This window comes from Phyllostomus hastatus, unplaced genomic scaffold, assembly GCF_019186645.2.
Source record: "Phyllostomus hastatus isolate PE091 unplaced genomic scaffold, TTU_PhHast_1.1 phas_contig_36, whole genome shotgun sequence".
NCBI lineage: Eukaryota > Metazoa > Chordata > Mammalia > Chiroptera > Phyllostomidae > Phyllostomus > Phyllostomus hastatus.
In genome coordinates, this window is record NW_025333862.1 from 197301 (window position 1) to 214651 (window position 17351).

General features: G+C 36.7%; 1 protein-coding gene across 5 annotated transcripts; it reads left to right on the top strand.

Annotated features, from left to right (window-relative positions):
• The first annotated feature begins 1937 nt into the window (after positions 1 to 1937).
• Positions 1938 to 16471, top strand: FCRL1 (Fc receptor like 1). 5 transcript variants are annotated; one of them, XM_045841437.1, is made up of 12 exons: positions 1938 to 2054; positions 6360 to 6380; positions 8611 to 8649; positions 8731 to 8880; positions 9922 to 10209; positions 10374 to 10652; positions 10984 to 11097; positions 12336 to 12363; positions 13306 to 13388; positions 13609 to 13680; positions 14235 to 14266; positions 15177 to 16471. In XM_045841437.1, the coding sequence occupies exons 1-12, from the start codon at positions 2024 to 2026 to the stop codon at positions 15246 to 15248; spliced, it is 1209 nt and encodes a 402-aa protein (XP_045697393.1). In that variant the 5' UTR covers positions 1938 to 2023; the 3' UTR covers positions 15249 to 16471. The 5 variants fall into 5 exon arrangements, with proteins under 5 accessions (XP_045697393.1, XP_045697391.1, XP_045697392.1 ...); XM_045841435.1 differs by having other exon boundaries at positions 8611 to 8880; XM_045841436.1 differs by having other exon boundaries at positions 8611 to 8880; positions 14238 to 14266.
• Positions 16472 to 17351: the final 880 nt, after the last annotated feature.

Below are 17351 nucleotides of genomic sequence, written 5' to 3' on the forward strand. Positions count from 1 at the left end.
ATTCTTTTATTGGACAACAAACCTGTGTATTATGATCCAGTCAGTTTGACACATAAAAGGTAATTACTACAGCTTCCTCATACAGAATGCAAGCCCAAGATTGTTTGATAGGGCTTGTGACCAGTGTAGATTTTTTTCCCTGCGTCATTTTATGCTGCTTTATTCTCCACACTTTTGTATCTTGGTTCTGATTAGGTATCTGCCATCATCACAGGTCCATGGAGCAAAAGGTGCTGATTTCCAAATAGAAGTTCCAAATCAACCATCTTCTGAAAATTTTTATCCTGATTGCAAAGCCCTAGTAATAAAATTATTTCACATTCCTCTCCTTCTCAGTGGTGCACCCTTTCACTCACCATCTCCTGAATCAGATCTTATCCCCATTTACCTCATTAGAATCTTGATGGGTTGGTTCATTGTTTTCTATTTAATCTAGTTTTTAATTTATATTCACAATTTATTTATTAATATGCATGTATCAATTACTATGTTATAAAAATAAAAGTACGAACATCTAAAATAATGCACAACAAACTGCTGATGAAGGAATGAAAATATTTTAATCTGAAGAAATTGTAAAGGCTCACACATAGCACAGGAAAATAGTACAGAACAGCGCAGTGTATGCAAAAACACAGCTACCTATATCTACATCATGAGTTTGAGGATACCATATTTCTCAATGCAAATATTTTATTTATATAATGAGAAAATAAAATTTCCTCATTCTCCTGCTGTATCTATCAATTCAGACTCTTCTATATTTATGTACTTTGGCTTTTCTCTCCTTATCATTAATATATTGTTCCTCATGCTACTGAAATTTGCTGTTTAGTAAAATTACTAAAATTTTAAACTAGAGAAACTCATCCAAATACAGACTTTCTTCCCAAGTCAAAAAACAAAATTGTGGCATATGACTTAAATTTCCTTGAAGCCTTTGGTGTACCACTTCTTTTTTTCCATTTTTTAAATTTTTTGTGGGCCACTGGCCACTTATTTCTTTTCTCAATCTTTTTATTTAGTCTTGGTTGTGATTACTATATAATATCTTTCTGTATTTCCTGATAGTTTAGTTTCCACACATTGTCTGGTTCTTCTTAATCTTACACTATAAATGGTTAAAAATGTTCAATATTAAGATGGCTTATTCTCTTCCAATTTATAATCTGAATTACACACTGAGTCCAAGTACCAAGAACTGGTGGCCTCAATGTGTTAAGGGAAACAATGACAGGGATTATAGATATCATGATTTATGATGAAAGGAGGGGAAAAATCACAAGTGCCCAGAGTTATTGATAATGGTGACCTCTCTCCAAATGCCAGAAGCTAATCTGCACATGTCTGTTTCCTGTATTCTATTTTCAGAAATCTGTGACTTTCCATGATTTTGTTTTACAGCTGTTTCAAGCTTCCTTATTCCTACACTGGAAGCTTATATATTGAAGCTTGTGTTTTAGGAACAACTTCATCATATGTACACATCATCATATGCAACAATGTCAGACACTATACATAACCTGGGTGACGGCACATCAGTCTCTGGCTTAATGAAATGGTTGCATTGTTGTGACTACATTAGAGGCTTCTGAGAAATGAAAGGATGTGCTGAGTGACACATCCTTATCAAAGGTGAAAACATGCAACTTTAATTGCTAGAGGACCATAACCTGATACACATCATCAAAATCAGAAACTATATTTAGGAAACTTCCTTTGAGATGCCTGAGTTCTTAGAGAAGGACTTGATATATTAATTTGTGTTATCTTTAAATTATGGAAATTAAATTGAACTATAAAAAGAAGTATCTTTTAATTTCTTAGCCTCTACAAGAAAGAAAATACAAATTGGCCATTAGAGGGCTCTTGTTCCTTCTTCTATTTCTGTAAACTTGTGCTTCAGGGTGACTTCTAATCCTAACTTCCTCAAACCTCTTAAAAACCACTGCCTCTTTATTCTGAGGTAAATTATTTTTTTGATGAGAGAGCATCTTGAGTTATAGTCCTTGACCTTGTCCTCATGCTGCTGAAGCTCTTGCTGTTGATCTGTGGTGAGTAGGACAACTCAAAAGAGAGTATGGGATTCTATCACACTGGGGTTCTAACTCTTGAAGAGCTGTGGGACTTCTGAGGACTAATTTTTTGACTTGGTTATGCTCAGGGATGCTCAGCTTTCTACTTTCAGCTGGGGGCTCAGAGTTAGGCAGAAAGTGGTAGATACAGGAAAACCAGAATTTTAATAAATATATTATTTTATTTTTTTATCTCATAGGATATGTTCACCATCTGTCTTTCTATTTTTAATTTCTCATTGTGTTTTTGCTGTAATATTTTTAAGAACCACAAAGATAATTTGTACAACAAATTGGTCTTTTAGTTCTTTGCCCTTCTTACTATCAACATTGTTTTTCTTTATTTTTTCATGATATCCCATTCCCACCATCAAATCCTAGAACATTACCTACAACTTTCCTATTTCCATGTTTTCAGCATCACCCTCCAGACAAACACACACATTTAAAACAATTTATCCCCAGCTCATGTTCTCTAATGCTCCATCTCCAACATGTATTCAACTGCGCAGGATTACTTTTTACATTGTCAATTACTACTCTCTACATCCTTACTTCTCACAGTAATTGGCTTAGATTCTGTAGTCCATCACAATACTCCTTTGGCTACACCTTCATCTCTCTTCCCCCACAACGCTCTCCTGATTAACAAACTGTTTTTTTATGCTTCACACCTGTGCCTAAGCAGCTTAATGTGATTTTAAACAGAAGGCACAATCCTTCTGACTTACTTTCCTTTTAATGCAGAATGATCAATAATCAGCCATGCCACGCAATCCTCCTACACTTTCATAACCAGTGTTCTCCCATTCTTGATAACTACTGTTTTATACCTTCCCCTTTTTCTTAAATTTCTCCTTTATTATTCCTAATTTATAATTCTGATTCATATTTCACTGAGAAAATAAAATCACTCAGAAGAAACTTTCCTCATTCTACTGCTATATCTATTGACTCAGACTCCTCTATATTTATGTAATCTGCTTTTTCTCCCCCTAGTATTAATATATTGTTCCTCATCCTATCAAAGACAGGACTCTCCACTTGTGCACTGGGTGCCAAATTCTTTTTATTTCTAAAAAATTTTGCTCCATCATCAAAAAGTTTCTCCATCTGTGTCATTCTCATAAGTATGTAGGCATCCTATAATATATTTTATCCTAAAATAATAGAAATGTGACCTGATTATTTCCTCCATTTACTCCACCATTCTTCTTTCTTTTATGTCATATCATTTTATACTTTTAAAAATTATTTTTAGCTCATATTACAGTAAATATCTCTTTTTGGATACAACATCTACAATTTTTTACAAAGTTTTTGTGTCATGTGACCACCAGCACAATCAAAACACAGAACATTGTCATCATTTCAATTGATCTGGATATTATTATGTTAAGTGGAAAAAAAAAACAGACAGTGAAAGACAAATACCATATGATCTCACTTATATATGGAATCTAATGAACAAAATAAACTAATGAACAAAATAGAAACAGAGGCATGAATACATAAAATTGACTGACAGCTAGCTGTCAGAGGGAAGGTGAAAGAAAAAAAAAACTTGATGAAGGAAGGTGAAGGGATTAGTCAAAGAACAAAAATGTGTAACCCATACACAGAGACAACAGTGTGGTGACAGGCAGAGACAAGTGGTGATGAGGGTGACAGGTAGGTAGACAAAGGTGGGGGTGAGTGAGGACATTTGTTACTGTGTAAACAATAAAAATAAAGAAAAACAATTTCCTTATGTCCTCCCTTTATAGTCAAGACTCCCTCATTTCTAACTCCTAGATACTGCTAAACTGTTCTAGGTCTTTAAACATCTGTATTCTTTCTTAAACTCACTTAAATAAATGTTTAATTCCCTGCACACCATTAAAACTGCTCTTGCTTATATCACCAACCACCTCTATGTTGCCCCATCAGGATTAGTTTTCAGTTCTCATTTTATTTGACCTCTCAGGAGTATCTAACACAGTTGATCACTCCCTCTTCTGGATATATATTTTAAATTAGATCCTTGAATACTATATTCTTTTGGTTTTATTTCTAACTCAATACCTGCTTATTTACTGATCTCAAAGTGTTTCACTTTCTTAAGGTTGCTCCCTAGACTTCTCTTTTCAGTTCATACTCGCTTCCCAAATTATACAATTTGGTCATTATACATGTCACTTTAAGCTTAACATACTTAAAATCAAGCTTATTTCTCCAAATTTGACATTTCATTTGAACACCATGTATTCAATTGCCATTCAGTTGTCTAATAGGCTTCTTAAACCCAACATATCTGAACAGATCCTTTGGTCTTCCAAGTGCACTCCATCAATACAAAACTTAACCTATTTATCTCCATGACTTCTCCCTTTTTGTAAATGTCACCATGATTTTTCCAGTTGCTATTGACAAAAATCTAGGAGTTACACTTAACTCCTGTTTTTCTTTTATACTCTATGTCTGATCTGTAAGTAGTTTGTATTATACTTTCAAAATTTATTTTTTAAATTATTTTATTGTTGTTCAAGTACTTTATACTGAAATTTGGCCTCTTCACAGCTTAAGTTGAGTCTTGATCATCCTCACTCTTTCAGACTAAACTTTCACTATGTTCTCCTGCTTCTCTTGTATGTCTTCAGTCTATTATTCTCACAGTGTATGAGTGATTTCACAAATGTAAATTAAGTCAGAACTGTCCATAGCTCCCCATAATATCTAGAACAAATTCCCAAGCTATTACCAGGTCCAGAAATCCCTCTATGACAGGCTCCTGCTTACTTCTTATATACCAATATTAACCACTGTCAGTCCACTTACTTTCAGATGCACTGGCCTTCTTATTCTTCCTTGTATTGTATAAGATATGCCTTCTTAAGTTCTTTACAACTACTGTTTGTCTACTGGAAATGATCATTCCCAAATATTCAGTAGGCATTCTCTATAATTTCATTCATGTTTCTACTCAGTTGGCATCTATCTAAATAGTCAAGGCCATGAAAAGATAATCGGTAACTTATTTCTATTATTTATTTTTCTTATGGCTCTGACCTGTCACTAAATCATACCATATATTTATTTTTAACTCAGTCTCTTCCATTATAAAGTAAATTTATTGAGAGAAAAGACTACCATTTATTTTTACCACTGTAATGCAAGTCCCTAGCATATATTATTTTTGTACAGACAAATAAAGAATGTGATTTTTATGTTAGCCTGTATTAATTATCTTCCTTTACTTCTGTAACTAATTACTGAAATAAGCATTTAACCTAAAAAATGAGGCATCTCAAGTTAAACATGGACTTCAATAGATAATAATAAGATAATATTAATTGTTAGAATTATAAATCAAATCTAGGTACTGGGCACTATTCTAAGCATTTTATAGATATCAACTTATTCAATTCTCACAAAACTCTGCAAAGAAAGCCTGATATTATCTACCTTTTATATAAAAGGAATTAAAATCATAGAGAAATGAAACATTTCTCTCAGGATAATACAACTTGTAAGAGGAAGAGCCAAGATTCAAATCTGTGCCACCTGGCTGCAGAATCTGTATTTTCCACAGAATTTACAGTTCTTAGTAATTATTGTGTCTTGAACAAGAGCCTTTCCACTATATTTTTTTGACTATTGCTACCATGAGTCAGGGTGAATAAGCTGGATCATCCAGGCCTTTGAGAGTAGGGGATGAAAATGAGGGACTTATAGAAGGGAACTGCTAAGTAGTTATAAAATAAAGAAGTTATTGGCCCTGGCTACCGTAGCTCAGTGGATTAAGCACAGGCTTCGAACCAAAGTGTCGCAGGTTTGATTCTCAGTCAGGGTACATGCCTGGGTAGCAGAGCATGACCCCCAGCAACCTCACATTGAGGTTTCTCTCTCTTTCTCTTTCTCCCTCCCTTCCCTCTCTGAAAAAAATAAATAAATAAAATATTTTTTTAAAAGAAATGTTTAAAAAAAGAGAAGTTATTGGAAATTGCTTTATAATTGTAAAATGGATTATGGTTTGCTTTATGGGCAGGTGTTTTGTGGATGATGTGGGATGTGAGAAAATAAATGCAGAGAAAAAATAAAAATGGGAGAAAGGAAGGGGAAAATAGGGAGGACAGGAGAAAAATACAGAAGAAAAGAGAAAGCATAAAGGAGAAAGGAAGGGAAAGATGTGGGAGAGATACCAGGCAAGTTAGGTCATTATTGGGAAAGCTCTTTGGAAATTTAAACTTTGCATATGTTAAAGATCTGCTGCTCTGTACTGATCTTTGCTAAATTCTCTTCCAGTTCCACTTTGCAAACCAACCGGTGAGTTGCACTTCCTTTTCTTCTTCACAGTATGTTTGGTATGTTGACACGAGACCAAAACTGGAAGTCTGACAATGACTGTCTGACATCCGGTGACAGCTATTTATGTGTATAAATAACAGTGGCTCCTTTGGGGGCCAAGGCTTCTTGTGTTCACATAGTCTCTACACCAGATACTTGCCTGCTCAGTGAGGGAACAGGTGTTGGTCTGACTTTTTTAAGACCACAGTATCTTTGTTCTGGGAAGTCCCAGCTTAGGGAGGAAGTTGTTGTTTACACAAAGATGTGGGTACGAAAGACCAATGTTAGAAGACTTTATGCTCTCCCAGCATCATGGGCTCCAAGACCCCTGTTTTTCCTAGCTGGGTGCTCCACCAAGAGTGATGGAGAAAATGTCAAAGTCACACATCCATGGAGAACAACATTACAGTCAATCCTTGGGTCATGTGCAAAACAATATAGTGCTGCTGATTCTTTTCAATTTTTAGCTCTGCTTCCACCATAGTTACACAGTATAGTTACTCTCTTAGAATCTGATTTATGCAAACTTACTTCATTGTTGTGATCCTCATTTAAAGTTTTTTTTTTTTTACCAGATGATGAGAGGAGGCAATTTCCCCTTAGAAAAAAATATTTCACTAAAGCATGTCTAACCTAATATGAGTCAGAACTCTTTTTTTGTACATAAAATACTAAACACATAATTAAAAATGGTTATCCTGTCACATCAAAAAACTCAGGCTGCATGTGTGTCCAGGTAACACAGGATTCGAAATTCCTATTATGACAGATATTCAAAACCAACCCTACCTCTTGATTACTCACCTATGTTTGTCCAAGTCTGAATCGTGCCTTGTTTTAATGCCTTTTGCTCTCTAAATGTATGCATGTGCCTAATCCTAGCTTAGGCAGAAATCCAAAGTTACATCCAAGATGACAAAAGAAAAATCCTTCCACCAATAATTTACCAGGTGGTCTCTATGTCTGAGAATTATTTTAAATAAGCTCTGAACTATAAAACTGAGCTCTAAACCTTGCATATATCTCTGATGACCTACTTCATCCTCAACCCAGCTTCATTCAGAAAAGTTGGCTAAAGGTGACTAGATGCCTTTTTTCTTTTCCTTTTCTGCTCAGACCCTAAAATTCTACTGCTCCTCACTCCTCTGGGGACTACAATTTTCCAAGGAAAGAAAGTTACTCATGTGCAGGGCATTCCACACTCCAGCACAGGGAAAATATTCTAGTACTATCCTAGAATTTTTTTTTTAAGTTTCAGGGTAAGCAGCCAATAGGAAGGACTGTAGATATTAAACCACAAATAACCTCTCAGTGATCTAGAACACTTGGTATTTTAATGTGGTGAATTAAAAAGACACAGCAGCACTGGCTATTTATATATTTGTTTATTCAACCCTCAAAGTTGCTGCTATTTGGGAAATTTTAAGAATTTTCCTAAGAAAAGCCGCTTTCTTTCTTTACCATAAAGAGATGAGGTGAAAGCAGAATACAACTATAACCATGTTTAATTCATCCAGAAATAAAAGACCCCAAGACCAATAAAAGAAATATATCCCTGAGGTTTAAGATATGGATTAAATTTTCTCTTTATAAACATGGCTGCTAAAAAAGTTTCCGAGCACAGACTGTGTAGATGTGTGGTTCCAGAACATTTCCAGGCAAGTATTGTGCATGGAGAGAATCAGTACAGAAGGCATTGAGTTTCTATAAATCTTTATCAGATTGACTGATCCTCCAGGTCTCATATTCTGTCTTTGAAAGAGATAGTCAGAGATGTTAGGGGAAAAGCAACAGAATAAAATAACCAATGTGGCTTACAACAAGGATGAATGAAATATATTCACTTTTCCTAAACCTTCAAGCTCCATCTTCTCTAATCCCAACTATAGTAACAGTTGTCAATATTCTTGCACTAACTCCAAAAATGATGTTCTTAGTTCATGGATAGAAACTTCAGTGAGTAAGAATCAAGTCAAAGGTAAGTGTTGACTTGTGGTAAGCAGTGATGTTACAGGGGCAGGATGTGCTGGGAATGAGCAGCTGGCAAAGGAAAGTCCATGGTTCACGTGTGGGTGGTGACGTGAGTGTTGTCTTTGTGTCCAGTTGGCTGGTTATCAATCTTGTTTAAAAAGCTGAGAATACAAAGTGACTCCTACCAGGAACTCTAAACCTTATTGCCCTGAAATATTTGTTTAATTCTTCTCTCTAGTGCTGCTTTTGACAGCCAGCCCTTCTTGGCCCATAGAAGGTAACTCAATGACTCTGACTTGTAAGACCCAATACCCTCCAGAGAAGTTAGGTGTCCAGCTCCAGTTCTGCTTCTTCAAAGATGGCTATACGCTGGGGCTGAGCTGGAACAACTCTACGGAGCTCCAGATCACTGCTGTGAGGAGGGAGGATTCAGGGTCCTACTGGTGTGAAGCACAGACAGCTGGAACTAAAGTAATAAGGAGCAAGAGTATCCAGATACACGTGAAGAGTGAGTGCCAGTGGGGCCCTTTGCTGGGATGGGCTTAAGGAGGGCATAAGCCTGTGCTTTCCTGACTGGTGTGTTCTGCTCCTGAAGAAATAGGTGTTGCACTTGAACTTGTCTCTATTAGAGTTCTGAAGGAATCTTCCCTCATTCTTGTTATTCCCATTCAAACAAGCAGAATAATATTTAGAAAACCCTTATGGCATGTCTTCACTCTCCTGGTGAGTGTGGGGAAAATATTTGCATAATACATGTCCCTGATTACAAGTAGCTGATGTTCAATCAACACTTTAAATAACTAGGGTGAAATATATGGTGGTGTTGTGTATATATATGGTTAACTAGACAAAAATGCAAAGAAGAGAGAAATATAACTGAGGTGGTTAAAGAAGGCTTTCTGAAATAGGCTATTGGAAAAGGCCTATGAAAGAAAAGTTTGGATCTGGTTTTTAAAGATAATAAAGGGGGCATTTTGTGATTCTAAACCATGATATTTGAACTCAGGATTGATGATTCTGATATCCTCTTTCATTCTCGGACAAAGATGTATCCATTGTGCCATAAAGCAAATTTTCTCCAGAAACCTGTGCTTTCCCAGGTTTGCTCAAAACTCAACATTAGCGAAGGTGGAACACACACACACAAAACCTAGAAAGCAAGCCCTGTTCTAGTACCATGTTGGAATATCTCTCAAACCCAGGAAGTTTGATTTGCAACCTGGAATTTTAATAACTATGCTTTTGTGTCTTGTAAAAGGAGTGTTTGAGATATCAGGGTTTGGGGAAAGTCCATTGTCATAGGGAGGGAGGCAATGCTGCATCCTCCATGGTAATGTTATGGTGCCTTCCTTACCCTGCCACTATCAAACCAAACAATGCCAATTCCTAGTCAGCAGAAACATGAGCCCCTTCCCCCACATTTCACTATTAACCTACATAAATTATTGGCTTTATCCAAGACCTTTTCTTTCTGGATGGCCACAACTACTCTCTGTCCTTAGAACTCTTCTTACTCACAGCTCTCATATGTCATTTTGTGTTTGTGCAGGAATCCCTGTCTATAATGTGAGCTTGGAGACACAGCCTCCAGGGGGATACGTGATGGAGGGAGAAAAGCTGGTTCTTGTCTGCTTGGTCCCTGAGGGAACAGGAGACATCACTTTCCTCTGGTACAAAGGGGCTCTGGGTTTAAACCTGGAATCGAAGACTCAGCGCTCACTAACAGCAAAGTTTGAGATTCCTATGGTGAGAGAAAGTGATGCTGAGAAATATTACTGTACAGCTGACAATGGCTATGGTCCCAGTCTGAGTGGGCTAGTGAGCATCACTGTCAGAAGTAAGTTCCACTAACCTTCAGTTCAATTATTAGGTCACAAATTGGGTTCCATGTTCCCTTTTGGCATCCTGACAAAATTGAATGAGGCTCAGCCCCTGTGGGAAGAGATTATGAGTTTGTTATATTATCAGAGACCCTCTCAGACATTGCATTATCTCTGTCAGTTCCAGTGTCTCGCCCTGTTCTCACCCTCAGGGCTGCTGGGGCCCAGAAGGTGGTGGGGGATGTAATAGAACTTCACTGTGAAGCATGGAGAGGATCTCCTCCAATCTTGTACCAGTTTTATCATGAGAATGTCACCATGGGGAACAGCTCAGCCCCCTTTGGAGGAGGAGCATCCTTCAACTTCTCTCTGACTGCAGAACATGTTGGAAACTATTTCTGTGAGGCCAACAATGGCCTGGGGACCCAATGCAGTGAAGTGGTGACACTCAACATCACAGGTACGGAACAGCCTTAGTCAATGTCTTTTTTTCCACAGCCTGGGAGAGCTTTGCTGACCTCATAGTGCTTCTGCTGCTGCATAACCAAGGATTGGGTTTTAGTGGGTGGTGCTGTCCTAGGAGATGTATCTGAGGGGGATGGAGGATATAATGACCAGGTGCATCTCTTCTTTTATCATTTGTGAAAGGCTGCAGGACTTTGGATAAAGAAGTTTCACTACCCACTCTCACTGCAAAGAGCAGACCTTGGCCACAATGCATACTCAAGGTGTCTGCTCTCTAAATCAAAGCCCTTCTCATTGGCAGCTCATGCATACGTTTCTCTCCCCAGTGTCTACAGAGAACAGAAAAAACCTTACTTCAGCAATCTTTCAGGGGTTGCCTGGAATCCTTGTTCTCACTGCCATGGTCCTATTATTTTTCTGTTGGCTCAAGAGAAAAATAGGTTAGTATATATAGAGATTGTTATGTTGTTACTGTGACCTTTGTTTTCAATGACAATGGCTAAGTTTGTGATGCATATACTATAAGGATAACAGGAGAAAGAAGGGGAAGGGTCGTCAAGGAACAGGGACTAACCCAAAGGGGGCTATGATTGGGAGTGGGAGGTGGGGGTGGGTAGGGCAGAAGAAAGTAGTGGCAGGAAAATGGAGACAACTGCACTTGAATAACAATAAAAGAAAAAAAGAGAGAAAGTGAATATATTCTGTTAATTACAATGCCTACAGATTTGCTTACAAGACTCAACATGCGAATGACACATATTAAAGTAATGCAATGTTGTTAGTAATCTTTTCTATCCCCTTTGTGTTCTCAGTTAAGGTTCAGCTGATATCTAGTGCCTCTGTGATTTATTTTTTATATAAAAATGTAACTATTTAAATAATTAATCAGCTACTGGAAGAGAAATACAGTGAGCAGTTCAAGCTATACTGACCATCTCATAGCTAAAGTCAATGCATCAATTCCTATTCACCTTAAAATAGAGTCACATGCTTCCCCCACTCTGAAATGCTTGTCTATGCATCCATACATTCTACTCATTGCTGTATCTTTTCCACTTTTTGGCCTAAATGTTATTCTTTTCCAACAGGGTTTACTTGGCCACACAGCCTATAATTCCTTTTCATTGTTCTTCATCAAAGCACCAAGTTATTTAGTTTCACATTTTATAACAGCTGGTAATTAAATATTTATTTTTATGTTTAATCTTGGTTTCTTGTTATCCATTAATCAAATTGGAGATGGGGCAAAAGAAGATAATGTGAGATTCTTATTTAAATCATGTGATTTTTCTGCATCTTTGTGCACCTCACCCCATCTATGATGTGGTTGAGTCAGTGTTTGTTTCTGAGGAGTAATATCATGATAGGATTAGGTGGTGTGATTGTAAAACCAGAAACAAAAAATATAGCAGGTATAAGGTTCAGAAGCTTGAGCCCAAGTCTTAACTTTGATATTTACTGTTACATTTGGAAGCTTATTTAATTTTTCTAGACCTGAGTGTCTTCATCTGCAAAATAAAGAATTTGCTTGAATGACTGCCAGTATGTCCTTTGGGCATACAGTGACACCTTGTGACAGGCACACTGGCATGAGAAACACTCCTTGCACAAGAGCTACATAAAAACACTAAGAAAGAGTTCTTCCATTGACATGTGTGCTCATTTGTTTGATTTGCAGGAAAAAATTCAGCCAGGGATCCATGCAGGTGAGTCTTCTGCTTTCTCTGTTTGCACTGATAGTGTAGAAAATAGATTTAAAAAATTAATTGTCCCCTCTCAAGAGCTTTTTTGAGCTATTTTTGTTATAACCAAAACATTCACTCCATAGTTCTCTCTTTGATAACTGAATATTCATTGCTATTCCTCTTCTTTTATATGTTGACTAATTAATTCAAATCCTTTCATCATTCTTCCTAACTTACTCTTTCACTAAATCTGAATAAGAAAAGTATGTTACTTTGACCCATTTTATGCATTTATTCAATCAATTAACCAATATCTGAAGGTCTGTAAGTCATTCTATTGAGTGCTGAAAGGCATGAAAATACATAAAAATCTGAAATGGTGAAGTATTGTAGAATAGTTAAGCTATATACACACTTCTGTAACACAAGCTAAAGAGTAATAAACATATTAACATTTTTATTATAATTTTTAGAAGTTTTAGAAGAGGAAAAGCCTTTTGAATTCTTCAATCTGGATATATCAGTGTTTATTTGATATATTTTTATAGTGTGTTCTTGTTTATGTCAACAAAAATGTTGTTCTGCTTAGCAATCTGTTTTCCATCTTCAGTTAATCAGTATTTCTTCATTTAATATGTACTGAGCACCTGTAAAATGAATGTCACTGTTTCAGGTGTGGGCAACACCAGAGTGAGCCAGTCAGATAAGGACCTTTCATTCATGGAATATATACCCTAGTGGTACTCTGGGCATATTCAGCCTTTACTCAGCCCATGTATAGGTCTAGGGCTTATACCATACAACTATATTGATTGCTGATTTTCTCAGAAATTACTATTCTACAATATTAGGATTTTTCTAGCACATTTCTCTCATTCAGTGTCTTAGTCATAATCCCACATAATAATCTGAGACATCTAAAATGCTATACCAGATGGATAATATGTGTTTCTGTGTTTTCAGAAGCCTTTCCAGCCCTGAACCCCAAGGATCCTCATATGTCAACTCAACTGCCACAGAGCAACTACAGCCTATATATGAAAATGGTGAGGTTTCCCAAATGACCTGGACAAAAGTAGGTAGAGTGACTTGGGAAAGAGAGAATTGGGTGATGTCTAATAGTCAATCCTGACCCTGCTGTGCTCCAGCCTCCTCTGCAAATAGATGAATCCCTTTTCTTCATGGCTGTGATAAGTGGTATGTATGAGCATGTTAAATTTCAGGAAGAAGGGATTGTGTCATGATGCCTCCCTGTTTCTCTTTCAGTAAATGTTGTAAGTGGAGATGAGGTTTATTCTTTGGTGTACTATATGCAACAAGGACAGCAATTAGCAGCAGGTAAGACTTGAGGAAGTGAATTTGTCTCTCACTTTTGTCTTCCCTGGATCCAAGAAGTGGTTATGTACAGCAGTGTTCTTCCTGGTTGCTGCTCTAACTTTGGAGCTAACTGTTGTGCCTATATGAAAACTGGACTTTGTTCTGGAACCTGCCTCAAGTAGAGCCCATTGCTAATGCTAACTTGGCCTGACTGTGGAATGTATATCTTACATTGTAGTCAGGCTTCCACCTGTCCTCTTTGAGTAACCCTATGTACTCCCTACAACACCCCAACACAACTGCCTAGTTGTTACTGTTATCCTACCTAGTATATGGTGGGCCTACACATGCTGAGAGGTATAAATGGTAGGAGGAACTTACCATTCTACCTCCAGTGTGCTAATTTTTCTCTGCATAATAAGGGAATTATGTATGTGATAGGCAGAAAAGACAAAAAATATTAATGGGAATAAGTCAATAGGAAATAGGAGAGGAAAAAACCTTTATTATCACTGATTTAGTGAAAGATGGTAAGTGTAAGCAGAATCTCATAGTATGTACCTTTTTCTCCACAGTAGAATCCCTGAAGATACATACTGAGGAGAAGGTGAGTTAGAATCCCTATTGTTCTTACATCCATGCTCCTTCTTTCTTCTGGGGTCTGGTTCTCATATTTTAAAATTATGGCCACTATGAAAAAAAAAAGATCCCATGGCCTATCTTCCTTACCTTCTCATACAGTAGGGGTAAAAACATTTAATTATACCAGCAAAGTGTCACTGTAGGAGAAAATTTGGGGTGCTTACATATACATATCTTTTAGCCATGAACATATGAATGACTGGGATTAAACTAATATATACCTGGTATAAAAATTCTATTTAGAAGTCTTTACACTTAAATACTCTTGAGCCATACATACATAAATTTATGCTGTAAGATTAACCAAGCAATAGAAATCCAAATGGATAAGCTAAACAATGTTTTTTGTCATTAAAATCAGTAATTTACAAACTTTGAATAGTTCATGACATCACTGATGATACAAAAATGTTTTTATAAAATACAGGAATTCTAATTCTGCATGTGTGCAAGGACATAGGTGCTTTGTAATTTTGTCTAGTGTAGTGTGACAGTCAAATGTCTCTGTAAAGTGTTCAAGTCCTTGACAAACTCCAGTCCAGTGTGATGGTAAATTAAGTGTATGAATACACAATTCTGACATTTTTTTAAATGATAGCCAATGGAATTGCCAATGGCCCATAAGAATGAGAAAAGACTTTGCATGTTTGCATTAGTTTGCAGCTCATTAGCAGCACCTTTGTAGCCCCCCCAGTAAAGTGCAGACTCTCTGAAAATGCTTGCTTAGGGCCACAGACTTTCAAGAACTTCTAATTCATATGTTGCATGGCACACCATGATAAGATCATTTATACTGATCAGGAAGTAAAACTGGTGAGAGGCATGTTCTACTCATCTTCCCTGCTCTGGCCCTATCCCTGTGCCTTTGCTTCTAGGACTCTTCAGTCATTTATTCTGGACTGAAGAAAGCAAGACTTATAGATGTAAACTATGAAGATGCTATGTAAAGTTGTGGAAGACTCTGCTCTTTGAAACCATTTATGAACTGTGCCTCAGAACTGGTATGTTCTTGAAAGATCCTGGAGAATAAGCTTTCCAGTAAATTCATGCAGTTGCTTTCCTCCTCAAGACTATTTCTACATCTACTTTAAAATAAAGTTGACTTAATTCCTGAAGAGACCATCCAGGAGAATCAACATGAATGTAGGAGTGGAAAGGACTCTGTTACCAGAACCTGATTCTTAGTGGTTCTTTTAGGCATAGGTCAAATTGTTCTTTAACATCTTTTTCTAAGATGAACAGGACAGGAAAAAAAGAACTTAGGATCTTGGTGTAGAGGGACAGTGAACAAAACCCTTTTGCTTAGAGTGAAAGAAACCCTTAAGTTTATAGTGCACAAAACCTAACATTAGTGATTTCATGGGACTGTTCCATATAGAGAGCTGTATGTATATAATTTTGTCCAAGTGCTTTTTCTGCTCAGACAGTACTGATCTCCAGCCCTACAACTTACATTAATTATCCTGTTTCTCCATAAAATATATTACTTGTAGCATTTGGAGTCACAGCTACCAAATTAGAATTAAAACAAAGTTATAACCATGGCTAGTGTAGCTCAGTTGTTTGAAGCATTGTCCCATACACTGAAAGTTTATAGGTTCGATCTACAGTCAGCTCACATACCCTGGTTGCAGGTTGGTCCCTGTGGGGTGTATTCAGGAGGCAACCAATTAATGTTTCTCTTACATTGATGTCTCTCTCTCTCTTCTTCATTTCTCAATAAATATATCCTTGGGTCAGAATTAAAAAAAAATGGTTTCATAAGGCATTATTGGAATTATACTCAATGTTATTTTTTATGCACCAGCCAATCTAGATTTATAAAGAAATAATATTTGTGTTACCACAGCCAATGTTCTGCATTTGTTGCAGCCTCTAGAAGCTTTATGAATGCAATTTCCCTTTTTTATTTACAGGTGCTTTGAAAACTTGACAATATGATTTGAAGTTTCTATTTGAAATTAATCAATTGCTAATTCTTATAAGTTAAAGCAATTTGAAGCATAAAATATAAAAGTTAAAGTCTTCCCTTATAATATGACATCAGAAGTGATATAGACAGTTAAAAATTAAGCATTGTTAAACTGACAATAACCAGAGGGGAGGTGGGAGGAGATAATGGGGGAAAAGGGGTAAGGGTTTTCAGGAACCTGTATAAAGGACACATGGACAAAACCAAAACGGGGTGGGATCAAGGGTGGGAAGTGGGTATGGTTGGGTGTGGGGAATAGTGGGGGGGGGGTATGGAGACAAGTGTACTTCAACAACAACAAAAAAAGGAAAAAATAAAAATAAACAAGCATTGTTAAAATCACAGATCTGTAGATTTTTCTGCTTTTTAAATAAACTTATAATTATTTTTCTGTTTGTACATTTATACATACATGTAAATATATATCTAGAAATATACCTATTCAAAAAATGTCATGAAGTATTTTTAAATTCATTTTTCATTTATGATTGTCCCACATTTTTCCTCATTGCTTTCCCCTACCCTATCCCCCACAACTCCCACAGTCAATTCACCCCATAGTCTGTGCCCATAAATCCTCTATTCATGTTCCTTTGCTTGCCCCTTTCCTTCTTTCCTCCATTATCCTTGCCCACCCCTCTGGTCACTGTCAGTGTGTTCTTTATTTCCAAGTTTCTGGTTCTATTTTGCTCATTTGGTTTTTTTTTTAATTAGGTTCCACTTTTAGGTGAGATCATATGGTATTAGTCTTTCACCACCTGGCATATTTCACCTAACATAATGCTCACAATTTCCATCCATGCTTAGTCAAGGGTAAGAATTCCTTCTTTCTTTCTGCTGGTGCTACCTTTTATTTCTTTAGGCAAACATATCAATGAACAAGTAGGATAAATGTAAAGAAGAAAATCCTATGATAAATTCAGAAGCACCATCTGCTTCTTAATTTGGTCAGTTTCCTTAGATGATGTTATCCTACTTATCTCTCTAAAATTAAGGGAAATTGCTTTAATTTCTTCTTCATTCCTCAAAATCCAGAGCATCCTGTTCAGTGATGTTTCAACCAGTTTTATATATTTAT

Coding starts and splice junctions, on each gene's coding strand:
- FCRL1 (XM_045841435.1), top strand. CDS start 2,024: ATGCTGCTGAAGCTCTTGCTGTTGATCTGTG. Junction 2,055..6,359: donor GCTCTTGCTGTTGATCTGTG/GTGAGTAGGACA, acceptor ATTCTCTTCCAG/TTCCACTTTGCAAACCAACC. Junction 11,098..12,335: donor TTGGCTCAAGAGAAAAATAG/GTTAGTATATAT, acceptor TTTGATTTGCAG/GAAAAAATTCAGCCAGGGAT.